The following is a 15,952-nucleotide window of genomic DNA, read 5'->3' on the forward strand; positions in this document are numbered from 1 at the left end:
AGAAGCCTGATTTCGTCTACAGATGGTAGTATTTTTTTTCTGAGAATGTTAAAGCTGTAAGATTGAACTTACTTTTTTTAAGAATTACTGAGGGCAGCAGATACTTTTTCAGCGTCATCATTTGCAGAGACTGTATGGAGTGACAATAATGTGGTGTTACCTGTGGATCAATTTAATTACTTATGTACTGACCCTAACAACAGTGGTCGATTTCAACAGTGTTAAGAGACTCTGCTTTACTGATACTACAGTGAGAAGTGGTAAAACTGTCACTGCTTGTTAGATGTGTTATTTGAAATACAAAATGTTATTCCACAAAAACCATTTACTGTCTTTACCATCACATTCCTTCACACCCCTTTCAATAAAAAGAATTTGTGAATTAAGGAAATAGATGTCCCTTGTTATTTGTAAGTTACTGCAACTTACTTCACAGAATAATGCTGTATTTAATGCAAATTTCAGGACTGGAAGTCTTTGCATGGTGAAAACTCTAATCTGTCTAGTTACATATTCCAGCCTTCCTTACGTTTTCCTTTCACTTACACTGGCTTTCAGCTTAGTAGAGCAGCATTCTCTCTGAAATTGGAGGATGTTACTAGTATTGTTAAGTCAACCCCTAAAACTGTATTGTGGGCAGAAAAGTGGTGTTGGACCTTCTGTGAGCTGTAACAGTACTGGTAGATTGTTGTCAGAAATCAGGAGATTATTTGCAGTTGATGATCATGTAAATTTCCCTCCTACCATTGCTTTGGTTTCATATATCTGATTCTGTAATTGTTTACTAGAAGAGATACTTTAATCGCCATCATTACTAACAGTTTTTGCTCCTTTAATGCATCATTTGAATGGCAAAACTAAGAATTTTCTTTTTGCTCTTGTCTAGGTAAAAACCATCTAGTTAATATTTCTTCTATTTTTGTTTGGTTTGTTTTTGTTGCAGGAATGTGAAGAAACAGAGCAGAAAAACAGGCAAAAACTGTTTGGCCTTGAAAAAATCTGCAAGCAACTGGCCCATGAAAACAGTTCCATGAAAAATACCTTATCAAATTCTCACAAGGATTGCTCATCCCTGCTGGCAGCCTGTGCACTGCTGTCAGGGGCCCTGTGTTCTCTCTACAGCCAACTGTGCGCTATGTCCTGCCAAAGATACATTCTCCAGGAACAGGTGAACCAGCACCAATTACTGAACCAGAAGATCATCAGCCTCCTTTATGCTCTCCCTGCTGTGGTGGAAAGAAACCAAGATGAAGGCAGGCTAAGGCAGAGAAGAGCCAAGCACCTGGTTTATGTGTTCCGAAGAGCTGTGATTGCAGTTCTGGCTGCTAACAGGCTGAGAGCTCTGGCCCCATATTCTTGTACCTTTTTCGTCTGGACAGATGGATGCAGAGGAAGCCCTGGAATTCAAGTTTGTGTGGGAGAATCCAGAGGCAGGCATCCTGGGCCGCGTAAGTGAAATGTTCTTAAAGTGTTATGTCAAATTATATGCTATGGGGATAACAAAGAGCAATATTATTATTATTGCTTGGGCATAAAGATATATTTAATGACATTCTGACAAATATTATTTATTGATTTATGGTTTTTGTGTTTCTTCACAAATGTATTTCACCCTAAGAGCAAATGCCTACTCTTATGTTAAGCATTGCAAGTGAGATTGCAGTTATGCACGTGAACTCAGCACTATGTGATATCCTTGATATTTGTGTTATAAACTTCAGAACTGGGCACTGCAGCATCTTCTCTGTGGTAAATATCTTGCAATGCTCCTAATTTTTTTTTTTTTTTTTTTGGTAAAATGTATTTCCTCTTCTTTTTAAAATAATTTTTAATACTTATTTCCTCCTAAAACCCACAAAAATTACTTTCTGATTTGGGTAAAATATTAGCATAGGATTTTGAAATTTTCTTTTGAGGTTATGTCTACTTGCCCCTTTCTGTTGCCAGACCAGTTTATAATTCTTCTACAAGGATAAATGATATCAAAAATGTTTTGCAAAATAGAATATTCATCTACTTTTTTTTTTTTTTTTTAGTAATTCTGGAAGCATGCTTAAAACAGTCTAAATTGTCCTGACTAATTTGTTGTTTATATGTTTATTTTTGCTTAATTTCTGAAAGAGCTGGACATAGCAGTGTGCCATATCTTAGTGATTCAATTATCCTGCTAGCTGCAATTCTGTTTCACAGGTTTTGAAGAGGAAGGAGTTGACTGTATTGAAGCACTTAACTGGTTGACTAGCTCTAACCTCTATACTGCAATAATCAGCTCCATCTCAGAACTGGAGGATGTTCTCAGCAGACAAGGTAATTTTAACTGTATATTGTTGTAGCAGAAATATATTTAAAAAATAAATAAGTCAGGGTGGTTATATAATTTCCATTTTTATGACTTTATCTAAACTATTCTGGATCATAGCTCTGAAGAGATATTTCTGAATATTTATGATAGACACCTTTGACTAGAAGTTATATCCTGAGCTAATCAATACAAATTTTAGTGGGACTGTTTCCCTGAAGGAGTAATTTTATTGCAGGATAAAATAATAACCCTCTTCTACCTTCTCTGAATGATCACATCTCTGTACTGTTGGAACAGATTCATTTTCTTCAGCAGCTGATAGGATATTTTATCCTTTCAGTATATAGAGCCATGGAAGCTGAAGGCTGGAGAGTGTTTCTGGAGTTTATTTACAGTGAGAACTGATACAGGCTCCCTTGGTTCATCTCTATTGCTGCCATCCCTGGTTCTTAACCTCTAGTTTTAGAGTCCCCACATTTTTGTCACAGAAAAAAGGATATTAGAAGGGGGATAATTTATGTGAATAAAGGTAAATAGCAGGACAAAGACAAAGTGATGCATTTTCCAGAAGGTTAAACACTAAATTGGTATAAAAGTTGGCATTCAATCAAATGTGTTTAGATTCATTTTCAGGCACTTTCTTCTTTGATCATGCGGTTTTCAATAAATTGAAAATTAAAAAGCAAAGTTTGAAGAGTGTTTCAGATTTAGTATTCCAGTGTTTCAGAATATTTACAGGTTCCATCCTGTATAAATGAAAAAGAATGGGATATTACAAGAAACAGGAACAAATAACCTACTTGATGTTTCCTTTGTGTTGTTGTTTCTTAAAGATGTACACTCCTGGCTTTCTGGACACTCACTTATCAGTGCAGCTGGGAACTGCTTTGCAAAACTGATGGGCATGCTGAGTGTACTGCTGGAGACAGTTCAAGGGAACACTCGTGGGTGCAGACCTTACCTGGAGAGGGACTCCCTGATACAGAGGCTGGCATATGGGCTCCACAGAGTAAATGCCCAGGCCCTGGCAGCGGGATTGTATGACATACTGCCTACCACAGTAAGCAGATTTGCAGTCTTTCTTCAGGAAAATAGAAGGTTTATAGCAACAGTGAAGCTCCCTTGATAGCACCATTTATTTTGTTTCAGGCTGGTGATGAGTCCGTGACAATGAAGTACTACTATATTGATGCTCAGAAGTTGATTTGTCACACATTAGGGTGTGAATAGGTCTTTTCTTTTATTGACAGAGAATTTTGGGAGGAGGTTTAGTGTATCCAAGAAAAAGATTTTTTTTCAAGTTCTATCAGATCTGTATTAGCCTAAAAGAACAAATTTGCTTTTGTCTTGATGTAAGTGTTAAGGTTGCTTTTTATTATTGTTTTATATTTTCTCGTTTTTACCATCCTTTCTTTCAGTAAAGATAACCTTCTTCCCTTTAACCAAAATGAAAAGATAAACTCTTTCTCTCAAAATCTTTTATAGTAGACTTTAGGCGAAAATAGTACTTTGTAAACAGAATTTGCAGTAACCCTTGGTAGGTGACAGGTTCAGACTTTTGTGTGTGTCTTTTAGAGATAGAGGAAAAAATGATAGTTTTGTCTTCATTTTCTAGGGTTTTAAACATTATTTCTTTTATTGCTAAAATAGCAGATTTTATAGCCCATCCACTTGGTTTTGTTTGCTGACAGAGAAACATAGCAATCTTACAGCAAGAAATATTTGGATTTTCACAAACGCTTCATGCTGCAGAGGTAGAGTACCACTCACTGCACCAGCAGCTTGCAGAATGCCGACAGGCTTTCAATGAGATGCAAAAAGATGCTGAAAAAGCCCGCAGACTGCAAGAGCAATTAAATGAACTTCATTATGTAAGTACATTTGATTTGGAGACTCTCTTGCTTAAAAGAGATTCTCCTTTCTACACATTTTTTGATCTGTGTTCTTTTGGAAAACAAACATGAAATTGATTTACTTTCAATAGAATTTCCCAGAAAGCTTGTCTTGTAAGTGTCACTAAACTAGAAGACAGATGTATTTAGAAATACCTCTTTTCCACTGGAGTTTCCTTTTGATTTGTAGAAGGAGGTATCCTGCATAAATTACAGTTTGGTCTTCAGCAAACCAAGTTCTCCCATTTGTTGGAAATGTTGATAAATGTTGATGTGATTTATGTATCCTAAAAGAAGATTTCACTTCAACAGAGTAAAGTCAGCTGGAATGAGCATATTCAATAAGAATGTTCATGAGAAGTTCATGAAATATAAATGTAGCTGTTTAAACTCTGTATGGATGTTGATGAATATTATAATAAATACAATACAAATTTTAGTGGGTCTGTTTCCCAGAAAAAGTAACTTTATGGCAGGGAGAGAAAAAGCCTTCTCTGACATTCTCAGTAGCAAAAATTCCCGAAATTCCCCTGAGACTTTTGCTGTTGCTCATTGACTTACTGGAACACTGTGGGTTCCCTAATCTGAAGCCTGGTTGGTAGAGCCTGTCAGTGTGTCCCAGTCCAAACAGTTCCAAGCAGAGAATATCTGCTAGATGATGTCTCACCCATTGTCCTTCCTGTTCCTAGCTCGTAAAATTGATTTTTTTTAAACTCAAAAATGTCTAATCATCTTCACTTTTGTTCTTAACAGATTTTATTCTCTTAGTGTTTTGGGACAGTTAGATGAAAATTGTCACATTTGAGATTGTAGTTGAAATGTAGATGAAAACTTTCCTTGAAGAATTATTTCTTCTTTCTGGAACAGTTTTTGGAGGAGAAGAACAGTTTACAAAGATGTTTACAAGGATTAATAAGCTATCCACTAAAATTTTGAACACTGGTCTGCGTATTTTTCCTTCAAAATATTGAAGTCCTTGTATAAATAAAATAACAGGAATAAATACCCACACTATTCAGTCTACTGGAATTTTAGGCTACTGAGAAAACACTTCAAAGACTCCATTTTTTTTTAAAGCTATGGGTGTATATTTTTAACAATTTAAGAAAAAGTCTTCAATAGGGGTTTGTTTTGGGTTTTTTTAGCTACAATAATTTTGTTTTCTAAAACGTATTTATACAAAGCAAATATACTAAAAACTTGGTGGGGGGGGGGGGGAAGAGTCTGAGTCATTAATGCTTTTGCTAGGAAATTCATAAAACCTTAGTATATGCTGTGGTCCAAATCTACTTCACAATCAATTTCTCTTCCACACTGGTCAGTAGCCAGCGACATAACGTGAAATTTATTTGGGCTAAATAGCAACTCTCCTCTCTGTCTGCTGGCAGAGCCTCTCTAATGCAACAGAGGAGCTGAGGAGAAGAGACCAAGTTCTGGATCACCAGAAGAGACTCCTGAAAGACACAGAGCAGGACCAGCAGTGGCTGCAAGACCAGCAGCAGCTGCAAGACCAGCAGCAGCTACAGGACCAGCAGCGACTGCAAGACCAGCAGCAGCTACAGGACCAGCAGCAGCTACAGGACCAGCAGCAGCTGCAAGACCAGCAGCGGCTGCAAGACCAGCAGCGGCTGCAGGACCAGCAGTGGCTGCAAGACCAGCAGCAGCTGCAGGACCAGCAGCAGCTACAGGACCAGCAGCAGCTGCAAGACCAGCAGCAGCTGCAAGACCAGCAGCGGCTACAGGACCAGCAGCAGCTGCAGGACCAGCAGCAGCTAGAGGACCAGCAGCAGCTGCAGGAGCAGCAGCAGCTACAGGACCAGCAGCAGCTACAGGACCAGCAGCAGCTGGAGGATCAGCAGCATCTGCAAGACCAGCAGCAGCTACAGTTTCAGCAGCAGCTGCAGGAGCAGCAGGGGCTTCAAGACCAGCAGCAGCTGCAGGACCAGCAGCAGCTACAGGACCAGCAGCGTCTGCAGGACCAGCAGCAGCTACAGGACCAGCAGTGGCTGCAGGACCAGCAGCAGCTGCAGGACCAGCAGCGGCTACAAGACCAGCAGCAGCTACAGGACCAGCAGGGGCTTCAAGACCAGCAGCAGCTACAGGACCAGCAGCGGCTGCAAGACCAGCAGTGGCTGCAGGACCAGCAGCAGCTAGAAGACCAGCAGCAGCTGGAGGATCAGCAGCAGCTGCAGGATCAGCAGCGGCTGCAGGACCAGCAGCGGCTGCAGGACCAGCAGCAGCTACAGTTTCAGCAGCGGCTGCAGGAGACTCTCCAGGAGGCAGAACGCGCCATCCAGCAGGGAGCAGTGTGAGCCTTGGGGCCTGGGAGATGTCACTTAAAATGTATAAAAATTTAAATTTCTACTTCTATGGGCAGTGTTTTAGCCCTGGACAGTGTAATGTTGGAAGAGAAAAGTACATCTGTCTTTTTTTTTTTTTTTTGAAATTCAGACATAGTCTTCTAAAAACAAAAGTGCTAGTTCAAAATACTATGTCATATATTTTATGCAGTTATCCCATAATAGTGCTCCAAATTCTGGGTGTTGAAATATCTGGCAAACAAAATACCTGTGCAATCTTACTGATCTGACATCTCTTTGGCAGATCCCTAAAGTTCTGTTTATTTAAGAAATGGCTGTTCGTTCTCTGTGTTTCCACGCCATTTTTTATTAATAGATACAATTTATTTGTAGTAAATACAGAAGCATCAGCTAGGGGACAGGTCTATTGCTGCCAAAGGGACTGAAACCCATTTTGGACCTAACTTTTCCTTTGGAAGACAGATCTTCCAGCTGATTTCAGGGAGTTTTGGATTTACACCTAATCCCCACACCACTTACACCACAACCTGGAGTGGAAGGAAAGGCTCAGGCACTGGTTTTGAAGATTGGTATTCTAAAGGAGCCCCCATGACTTGAAGGAGCTTATTACTAATCTGTTCTTATGCCATATGGTCAGATGGAAAAAACCCCAACTTTGCAAACTTTGTTTTCTAATACTTACCACAGTATGAAGCATGTATTATGAATATTGTTGTTCCATGGCTAGGATCAGAAAAAATTTTAGTCGTACGTGGGTTCATTTGACCTCTGAAGACCAAGATCTGAGAAGCTTTAAGGACTTTATGCCCAAGGGAAATAATGCAATTTGTATAGTCCTCAATGAAATGTTTAACTAGCTAATTAAAGTTAGGAATGTTATTTGGTAGGATTTGATCAAAGCAGCTGCCACCTGCAGAAGGATTTGTTCTAGAAATCTTGCCCTTTTCATTCTACCCCAGTCTATTTTGGACATTTTAGTAGAGATCATTCTTTGTGGACACACATATATCCAGAAAAGGTTATTGTAATGTGAAGGGACTTTAGAACTGGCATTTCTTTCTGTATATAGCAACTGAATATCAACAAAGACAACTACCTTTCCCTTCATTGTTCTAGAAGCTCTTCACAACAAGTAGGGCTTTTTTCTCCCTTTGGAACATATAGGTAGAGCAGATGAAATAAACAGAATCTGTCAGTGTTTTTCAATACAAGAATATAACACCATCCTGCTAGAGACTTTTAATGACCTCTGTATTGAAGCCACGATAGTTGTTCATTGATAGGCTTATAATTACATCAGTTTTTAATTGCTTATCCTCAACAGAAGAATCTTTCATATGGAAATGCACCAAATGCACCAGTATGAACTATTTTTAGGGTTTGCATTGGAAATACGAAAAAGAGAAAAAATCTTAACAGTTTGAGTCATCAGCAATTATTTTACAAGACATTAAAACCATAAAGTAGCTGAAGATAAATATCTACATTGGTAGAGCTTCAGTTCTATAAAGTTACTCCACTGTTTTTTGTTTTGTTTTTTCTTTTATAATAGAGATGAAGAGCTGATCATTAATCATATGAAAGCTGTGGAGGCTGCCTTGAATGAGGTAAGAATTTGAAGTGTTCCCTCTGATTTGTGTCCCAAACGTGCCAGACCCTTAGAACTGCTTATTCTCAGGGGAGGAGAAAAGTTGTTGCAAAGCAACTTCCTTTCCTTAGAGTTGAAGTTTCCTCCCTCAACTTCTACCATTTTAAAAAAACATATGAAATAAAATGCAAGTTTGTAGTATGCACACAACTTGTTCTACATGTAGATGTTATGACAAAATTCACTTTCCTTCCCTCGCTGAGCACTATTTCTGGTTGCCAAGACTAATGCAACATACAAAAAATAGGCAATTGTTGTGGTTAACCCTCTACTGAATAATGAGAGATCACATACTTGGTGGCCATAAAACATTTGGTTTTGTGTCTGCTACTTTAACCTCTGCAACATTATAAATAGGAAAAGAAAAGGCAGGAAGTCATAATTTGTGGTCAGAAACTTCCATGGTATTTTTTTTAATGCTCATTTTAAATTTAATAACAATCTCAAGTTTTCTCTCTGACTTCAATTTTGGCCTGGTATAGGACTATTTGAAGGTCCAATAAAGCTGTACATATTAATCATTTAGGAGAAAGGAGTATTTTCAACTATAGCTCTAACGGCAGATGGTTTTATAACTGCTTTTAATCTACAGCAGCACAGAGCACTCCTAGCGAAATGGTAATCTCTTCTTTATTTTAGTTTCTGTATTCCCTAAAACTGTTGTTAACTTTATTTTCAAATATCTTTTTCAAGTCTCTTTCCTTTAATGCTCATGGAAAGTGACAGAACCTAAACTACATGTTTCACCTACAGCAAACTGTGCTGATAGGAAATTTCCTTTGTGCCACCACCATCATCATACTGGCTTCTTTCAAACTTTGGAAGCGAATGTCATGCAGCAGTTGCTGTGTTTTTACAGTAATGTATTTGTGCCATGTCCTTGGCCTTTCTTTTTTTCAGACCAGGGCAAGGTGCCTTTTTTTTTTTTTTTTTTTTTTTTGATAGCATTCTCTCCCAGCCCTGTGAATTAGAGAAATTTTTTGGCAATGAAAATTCAATCAGTCATACTTTATTCATGGATGTTAGGTCCAGTGATCAATGCAAGTCCATTCAACAGGCTCAAGGGGATATGGTTCATCCCAGCTGGTGTGTTTGAAGGAGAATTACCGCTGATGCTGGGGTTTTTTCTCTTTAGGTCAGAGACGAGGCTGTGGCATCAGGTGCTGCAGCAGCCACACCACTCCTCAGCCTGAAGACCCTTTCAGAGAAAGCAATGAGAGACATGCCAGGGGCTGCATCATTCCAGGTTAGAGTCTAAAACCAATCCTGTTTAATTTTTTTTTAAATTTTCTTTCATTTTTTGCATCTGAGCTACGACAGGCAGACAGATTATGCTCTGAGCATGTGGAGAGCAAAAAGCTTCAAAATTATTGCAGTCAACAGTTGAAAGACAATTTCCATGTATACTCTTGCACATGGTATTTCAGAGATGATGGCAACTTTCAGTTTTGCAGTTACAGCATTAAATAACTGATGAGAATACAAACATGGACAGAAGTATATATACTTGGAAATTAATATCCTTCTATCCCCCTCACTTTTTTTCCCATTACTATACACAAGACTAGTTAAAAAAAAAAACAAAAACAAAAAACAAGTAAGATCCCCACAAACAAGGAAAACCAACCAAACAAAAAAGACGAGATTTTCATGCTCCTTCTTGGTCAGTATCAGATTTTTTTCAGCCCACAGCTCTAGAATTAACTATGGGGTTCAGAGCATTCCTCATTTAAAAGAGACTGCTATTTAGAATGTTTAAATTTAGAAGGTGTTTTGCTCATGTAGGTTTAAAGACTTGCACCTTTCAAAATACTAATTTAGTTAGGACAAAACAATGAGTGGAAAAAAAAGAGAAATTTACTGAAAATGTGCCATATTTTCAGCTCTGAATGCAGATTCAGTGCAAAGCATCCTTATTGTTTTAAGTTTGATGTCGTCTACAGAAACCATCCCTTAGTCTTTATAGTTGTGCAGAATACGTTAGTGCTAAGACAGAATTTTTTTTCCTATGAGAGACCAAAAGGCAGAGTGAGTACATATTTCTTTCACTGAACTTTTATGTCTGGACTGAAGAGAGAGCAGGTAATAAAGTAAAGTGCAATGAGCTTAGACAAGGTAAGTATTGCCTACAGTGTGTAAGCTTCTGCAGTAATTCTTTCCAATTTATTGTAGATTTCCTGTTCTAATGCAGTATATAATTGTAGGATTGGGGTCACAAAATCAGACATTCAAGAAAGGCATTCTAAATTGGAAATTTCTCACTGTTGCCCTCTTGCATGCATATATACATTTTAATATGATAAAGATATAAATTTGTGTGCATTATGTTTCCACACTAAAATCTTGAAGTATGAAATATGTAATGCCTTGAGACTCCAATGAAGTTTAATTAGCACAGATGAACTTTTTTGTCAAAGGGTAGAATTACAAATGTTTCACCAGGACAGTGGTGATCCATTTTAGAGCTGCACAAAAGGTCCCACAGGTGGGATCTTTCCACAGGAGGCATTGTGGCAATCAACAGCTTTTAAATCTTGATTTTCTAAGTTGGTAGTGGATGATGCTTCTTTTTTTTTTTTTTTTCTTTTTTAACCCTTTCCCAACTCCCATTCTTTTTGACCTCACAATGATTGCAGAAGCATCTGCAGCCTGTTCCCTCTTTCTTCCCAGAAGACAATCAGAAACACAAAAAGTTGCATTTCATGTTTGCACAAAGTGCTTGTGGTATAAATAACATAGTACAGTATGTGCTGGGGAGCTCGCTGGTGGGGCAGAATTGTAAAGTTCTTTTTCACATGGCAGCCTCAGGTGCACTTGGTAACTCAGGACAAACAGCACCAACGGCTCAGTCTGTGTCACTATGAACTTCCTTTTCTCCATCCCTTTTCTTCTTTCTCCCTTTCCCCATCTCTCTTTTCCCCTTTTCCCTCCCTCTCTCCTCTGCCTTCATCTCTAGTTCCTGTTTGATTCCTTTCTAAGCACATTATTGAGGTTTTCTGATAAAATTTGCCTTTTTATAGACAGAGGTCACCTAATAGATTTCAATTTTACTCCATGCCAAACTGTATTAAGGGCAATCCTGCAATCTTGAGTGAGGTAAGCATTTAGGAATAATTTTCGGGACAGTTGTCATTAAAAGCAGTGGAGTTGTTTGCAGGCACATCCTCTAGAACTGCCTTGGTCTGTGATGAGCACATTTCAATTAAAGGCCTTATAATCTTCAAGAGTCCTCTTTTAGGACTAGAACCACAGAACCAAGACATTTTGAAGATTCTTTCTGATGAAAAAGGATGTGGTATGAGTTAATTTGCCACTGCTGTTTCTTAGACACCACAATGAAACAACCCGATTTATTTCAGCAGGGTTAACATTTATTCTGAAGATGAGCAATATGAAACCAAGGAAAGGAAAAGTGCAAAAATCTTTGTAAATCCCTGTTTGTGGTATTAAGCTGATTTTTGTCTATCACAGGTTTACATTCAAAAGTCCAATTTCATACTATCTGAAGGGGAAAATTATAACAAATAAAATATAATTAACCATTGTAAAGAGGACCAATAATTTCAACAGTTAGTTGAGAGTACTTGGAGTAACTACCCCAAGTAGTCTCAACTAACTGTTGATACCAGTACTGCCAAATCATCTGTGCTCTCTTGTCCTGCTGACTTTATCATCAATATAATCAATATAAAAAAATTGGGACATTCTTCCACTACAGACATGGAAACAGTTACATTTTTCCAGTTATAGTGCAATCAGATAATTTGTTTTCAGAGGTCTGTAGGTTTACAATGTTTCTTTTGTTACTGCAGGTTAATTTTTTTGCTGTGGAGTGGAAGGATTAGTAAATTGACTCATATTGGAAGTGTGAACATTAGTTTGAAACTAACTGTGTGGTGGTAATTTTTTGTGAACAGAAATTGAACCTGCAGTGACTCTTGTGTTTAAATAAAATGAAAACGTTGTATCAAGAGTTCAATGCTGTACTGCGTGCTTGAAAACACCAAAGCATCTTCTAACTAGGGTGTGGACTCATTCCCTGCTTCTCAATTACATTAATATTCAGCATTCTAGAATAAATGCAAAATCCAGTGTTAGACCTTTTTGATGCGTAAATTCTGACTAAGAATCTGCATGGTTTACAAACTGTATTTGATTTCTCTACTAAAAGAAAAAAACTGTCTTTTGTAACAAATTTGGATGTGTGCTGTTTGGCATTTAAGTGTAGCTTGCCTGGCACTAATGATTTTTTTTACTTTTATTTAAAGAATTTGTTTAGTCTTTTTAGGGATCTCTACTCACAAGCAGCTGCCAGAATTGAAGCATTAAGAACAGGAATACAATCTTCACAGGATCACTTTGAACCTGAAGCAGCTTCTGTGCCTCTTACTCCTGCTCCTGATGATAAGTGTGATGGTAAGTCACTTGGACGTGTGTTCCCAAACAACATCTCCCTTCACGCTGCACAGCTTCTGTAGGAAAATAGAACAACACTTAATTGTAAACGTAATGGAGCAATAAAATTAGTGCAAACAGAAATGTTAGAGACATTTTTCAGAAGAGAAAGAGGGTGCTGAAAGTTAACATGGGGATTAAAATTACTACTGTATTTTTTTTTATTGGTCCCTATTTGATTAGGGTTTTTTTTTCTTTTAGTTCAAATATGTTGCTTGATTGGTTAGATTTGTTTTGGTTTTGGAGAGTGGTGTTGATGGGTGGGTATGTGTTTAGGTTTTGAGGGTTTTTCTTAATATTACTATCCTTCCTCTTTTCCTTTTCTTTTTCCTTTTCCTTTCCTTTCCTCCCCTTCACTATCTTCCCAGAATGTCCCTTCCCAAAACTTCCCTGGCTTTTCCCTTTCTTTCTGTTAGAAACCATTAACATTTTGTAACAGCCTTTCCTTGCAAACACAACCGTTCCAGTATTATGCATTTCCTTGCTTTTTACAATTTCCTTTCTCCAAACAGAACCTTCACACGCCCACATTGAATCTGAAGCAGGTGGTTCACCACCTCCTTCACCACCTCCTCCTCCTGCTCCAGTTGCTGTTCCTGCTGCTGCTCCTGTTCCTGTGGGTAAGTTGGCTTTTCAAGCAATTAAAGACACTTGAATGTCGGTTCCCAGACAGCATCTCCTTTCATGCTGCACCACTTTTCTAGGCAAACAGTACTAATGGGAGCATTAAAACTAGTGCCAAGAGAAATGTTCTGATATTTTTTTCAGAAGAGGAAAGGGATGGTAAAAGCTAACACAGGGATTAAAATTACTACTGTAATGCTTTTTTCTGTTGGTCTCTATTTGCTTGGATATATTTTATTCTAGTTTGGGTTTGGTTGCTTGGCTGGTTGGATTTTTTTGTTTTGGGGAGTGGTGGTGGGTGAGTGAGTGTTTGATTTTTGATTTTTTCTTTTATTACTTCTTTTAATTTTTTTTTTGTAACCAAAGACTTCTTCCTTTCATTATATCATAAAGCATAACATTTTTTAAATCATCTTTCTACTATAACCGTTTTAGTTCTGTGCATTTCCTTATTTTATAAATTTACCTGTGCTGAAGTAATTTTACTTTGTGTGATCAGATATATTTCAACCTATTGTTTCACTCCAAGCAGCCAGTAGTCCTCCTGCTCCACCTCTTGATGGTAAGTGTGCTTTTAAAGCAATTGCAGTCACTTGGATGAGGGTTCCTAGCCAGCATCTCCCTTCATGCTGCACAGCTTCTGTATGAAAATACAATAATTTAAAGTGTAAACATAATGGAGCAATAAAAGTAGTGCTAACAGCAAGATTCTGTGGTGTTTCAGAAGAGAAAGGGGATGATGGAAGATTACAAAGGGATTAAAATTACTACTGCAGTGCTTTTTCTACTGGACTTCATTTGCTTGGGCGTTTTTTGATTTTTGTTTGGGTTTGGTTGGTTGGATTTTTTTGGTTTTGGGGAGTGTTGGCAGTGGGGTGGGTGGGTGTTTGGTTTCTGATTTTTTTAATGTATTACTATTTTTGTCCCCTCCCCTCCCCTCCCCTCCCCTCCCCTCCCCTCCCCTCCCCATTCCCCTCTCTTTCTCGGTCTTTCTCTCTCTTTCTCTCTTTCTTTGTTTCTCTTTTTTTTTTTTAACAAAGGCTTTTCCCTTTCTTTCTGTTAGAAACCATTAACATTTTGTAACAGCCTTTCCTTGCGAACACAACCATTCCAGTATTATGCATTTCCTTGCTTTTTACAATTTCCTTTCTCCAAACAGAACCTTCACACGCCCACATTGAATCTGAAGCAGGTGGTTCACCACCACCACCTCCTCCTCCTCCACCTCCTCCACCTCCTCCACCTCCTCCACCTCCTCCACCACCTCCTCCACCTCCTCCTCCTCCTGCTCCTGCTGCTGTTCCTGCTGCTGCTCCTGTTCCTGTGGGTAAGTTGGCTTTTCAAGCAATTAAAGACACCTGAATGTAGGTTCCCAGACAGCATCTCCCTTCATGCTGCACTGCTTCTCTAGGCAAACAATACTTAAATATAAATATAAAGGAGCATTAAAACTAGTGCCAAGAGAAATGTTCTGAGACTTTTTTCAGAAGAGAAATAGGATGGTGAAAGCTAACACAGGGATTAAAATTATTACTCTAATGTTTTTTATTATTGTTCCCTAGTTCCTTGTGGGGCTTCTTGGTTTTAATTTGGGTTTGGATGCTTGGTTGCTTGGAATTTTTTGGTTTTGGGGAGTGGTTGAGGTGTGTGGGTGGGTGTTTGATTTTTTCTTTTTTTTCTTTTTTTTAAACTTCTTTTAATTGCTTTCTTTCTTTCTTTTTAACCAAAGGCTTTTCCCTGTCTTTCTCTTGTAAATCATTAACATTTTGTAATCACCATTCCCTGTAACCATAACTATTTCCATTCTGTGCATTTCCTTGCTTATTAAAATTTACCTTTACTGAAAAGATCTTCAGCCTCACATCTCACCCCAAGCAGCTGGTAGACCTCCTGCTCCCGCTCCTGCTCCTGGTGGTAAGTGTGCTTTTCAAGCAGTTACAGTCACTTGGATGTGGGATCTCTCTTCATGCTGCACAGCTTCTGTAGGCAAATACAACAACACTTAATTGTAAATGTAATGTAGCATTAAAACTAGTGCAAACAGAAATGTTCAGAGACATTTTTCAGAAGAGGAAGGGGATGGTGAAATTTAACCCAGGGATTAAAATTTTTGTAATTTTTAGTAGTTTCTTTTTTTCTAGTGGTCCTCATTTGCTTGGTTATTTTATTTTTATTTGTGTTTGGTTGCTTGGTTATTTGGATTTTTTTTTATTTGGGGAGTGTTGGTGGCAGGTGGGTGGGTGTTTGGTTTTTGATTTTTTTCTCTCATTACTATTTTTATTTTTTATTTTTAAAAAGTCTTTTTCCTCTCTTTCTGTTTTAAACTATTAATGTTTTTGTAATGGCCTTTCCTTGCAACCACAACCATTGAGGTTCTTTTCATTTCCTTGCTTTTTAAACTTTGCTTTCTCTAAGTTGTAGAAATTTGTCAGACTGAGCTTTTTTCTTGTCACACTTGCATTTTTTTTCTTGGAAGTAGTAACGGACAGAATTCAGTAATTGTGGACCTCAAATAATTTTAACTTTTTCTTAGTACTGTTAGTACTGGATAGTTTATTTGCTGTGAAACATGTGAATGTTCTTACAGTGATAGTAAGTAAAGTAAAATCTGATAGTGTTGTGGGTTTGACATTGGCTAAAAGCCAATGCACCTGCTGTGCACTAAAAGCCACTGCACCTACAAAAAATCCTTTACTTACTTTCCTCTGCC

General features: G+C 38.1%; 1 protein-coding gene across 1 annotated transcript in view; it reads left to right on the forward strand.

The window, feature by feature from the left end:
* Positions 1–592: 592 nt before the first annotated feature.
* The window catches only part of LOC132322440 (coiled-coil domain-containing protein 171-like), a 33,720-nt gene continuing 18,360 nt past the window's right edge, over positions 593–15,952 (forward strand). Inside the window, exons 1-4 of the mRNA XM_059836932.1 lie at positions 593–601; positions 944–1,448; positions 2,191–2,307; positions 3,136–3,362. Coding sequence (XP_059692915.1) covers positions 593–601; positions 944–1,448; positions 2,191–2,307; positions 3,136–3,362 — 858 coding nt within the window. The remainder of the gene's footprint in view (positions 602–943; positions 1,449–2,190; positions 2,308–3,135; positions 3,363–15,952) is intronic.

The sequence above is a fragment of the Haemorhous mexicanus genome, chromosome Z, assembly GCF_027477595.1.
Source record: "Haemorhous mexicanus isolate bHaeMex1 chromosome Z, bHaeMex1.pri, whole genome shotgun sequence".
NCBI classification, from domain to species: domain Eukaryota; kingdom Metazoa; phylum Chordata; class Aves; order Passeriformes; family Fringillidae; genus Haemorhous; species Haemorhous mexicanus.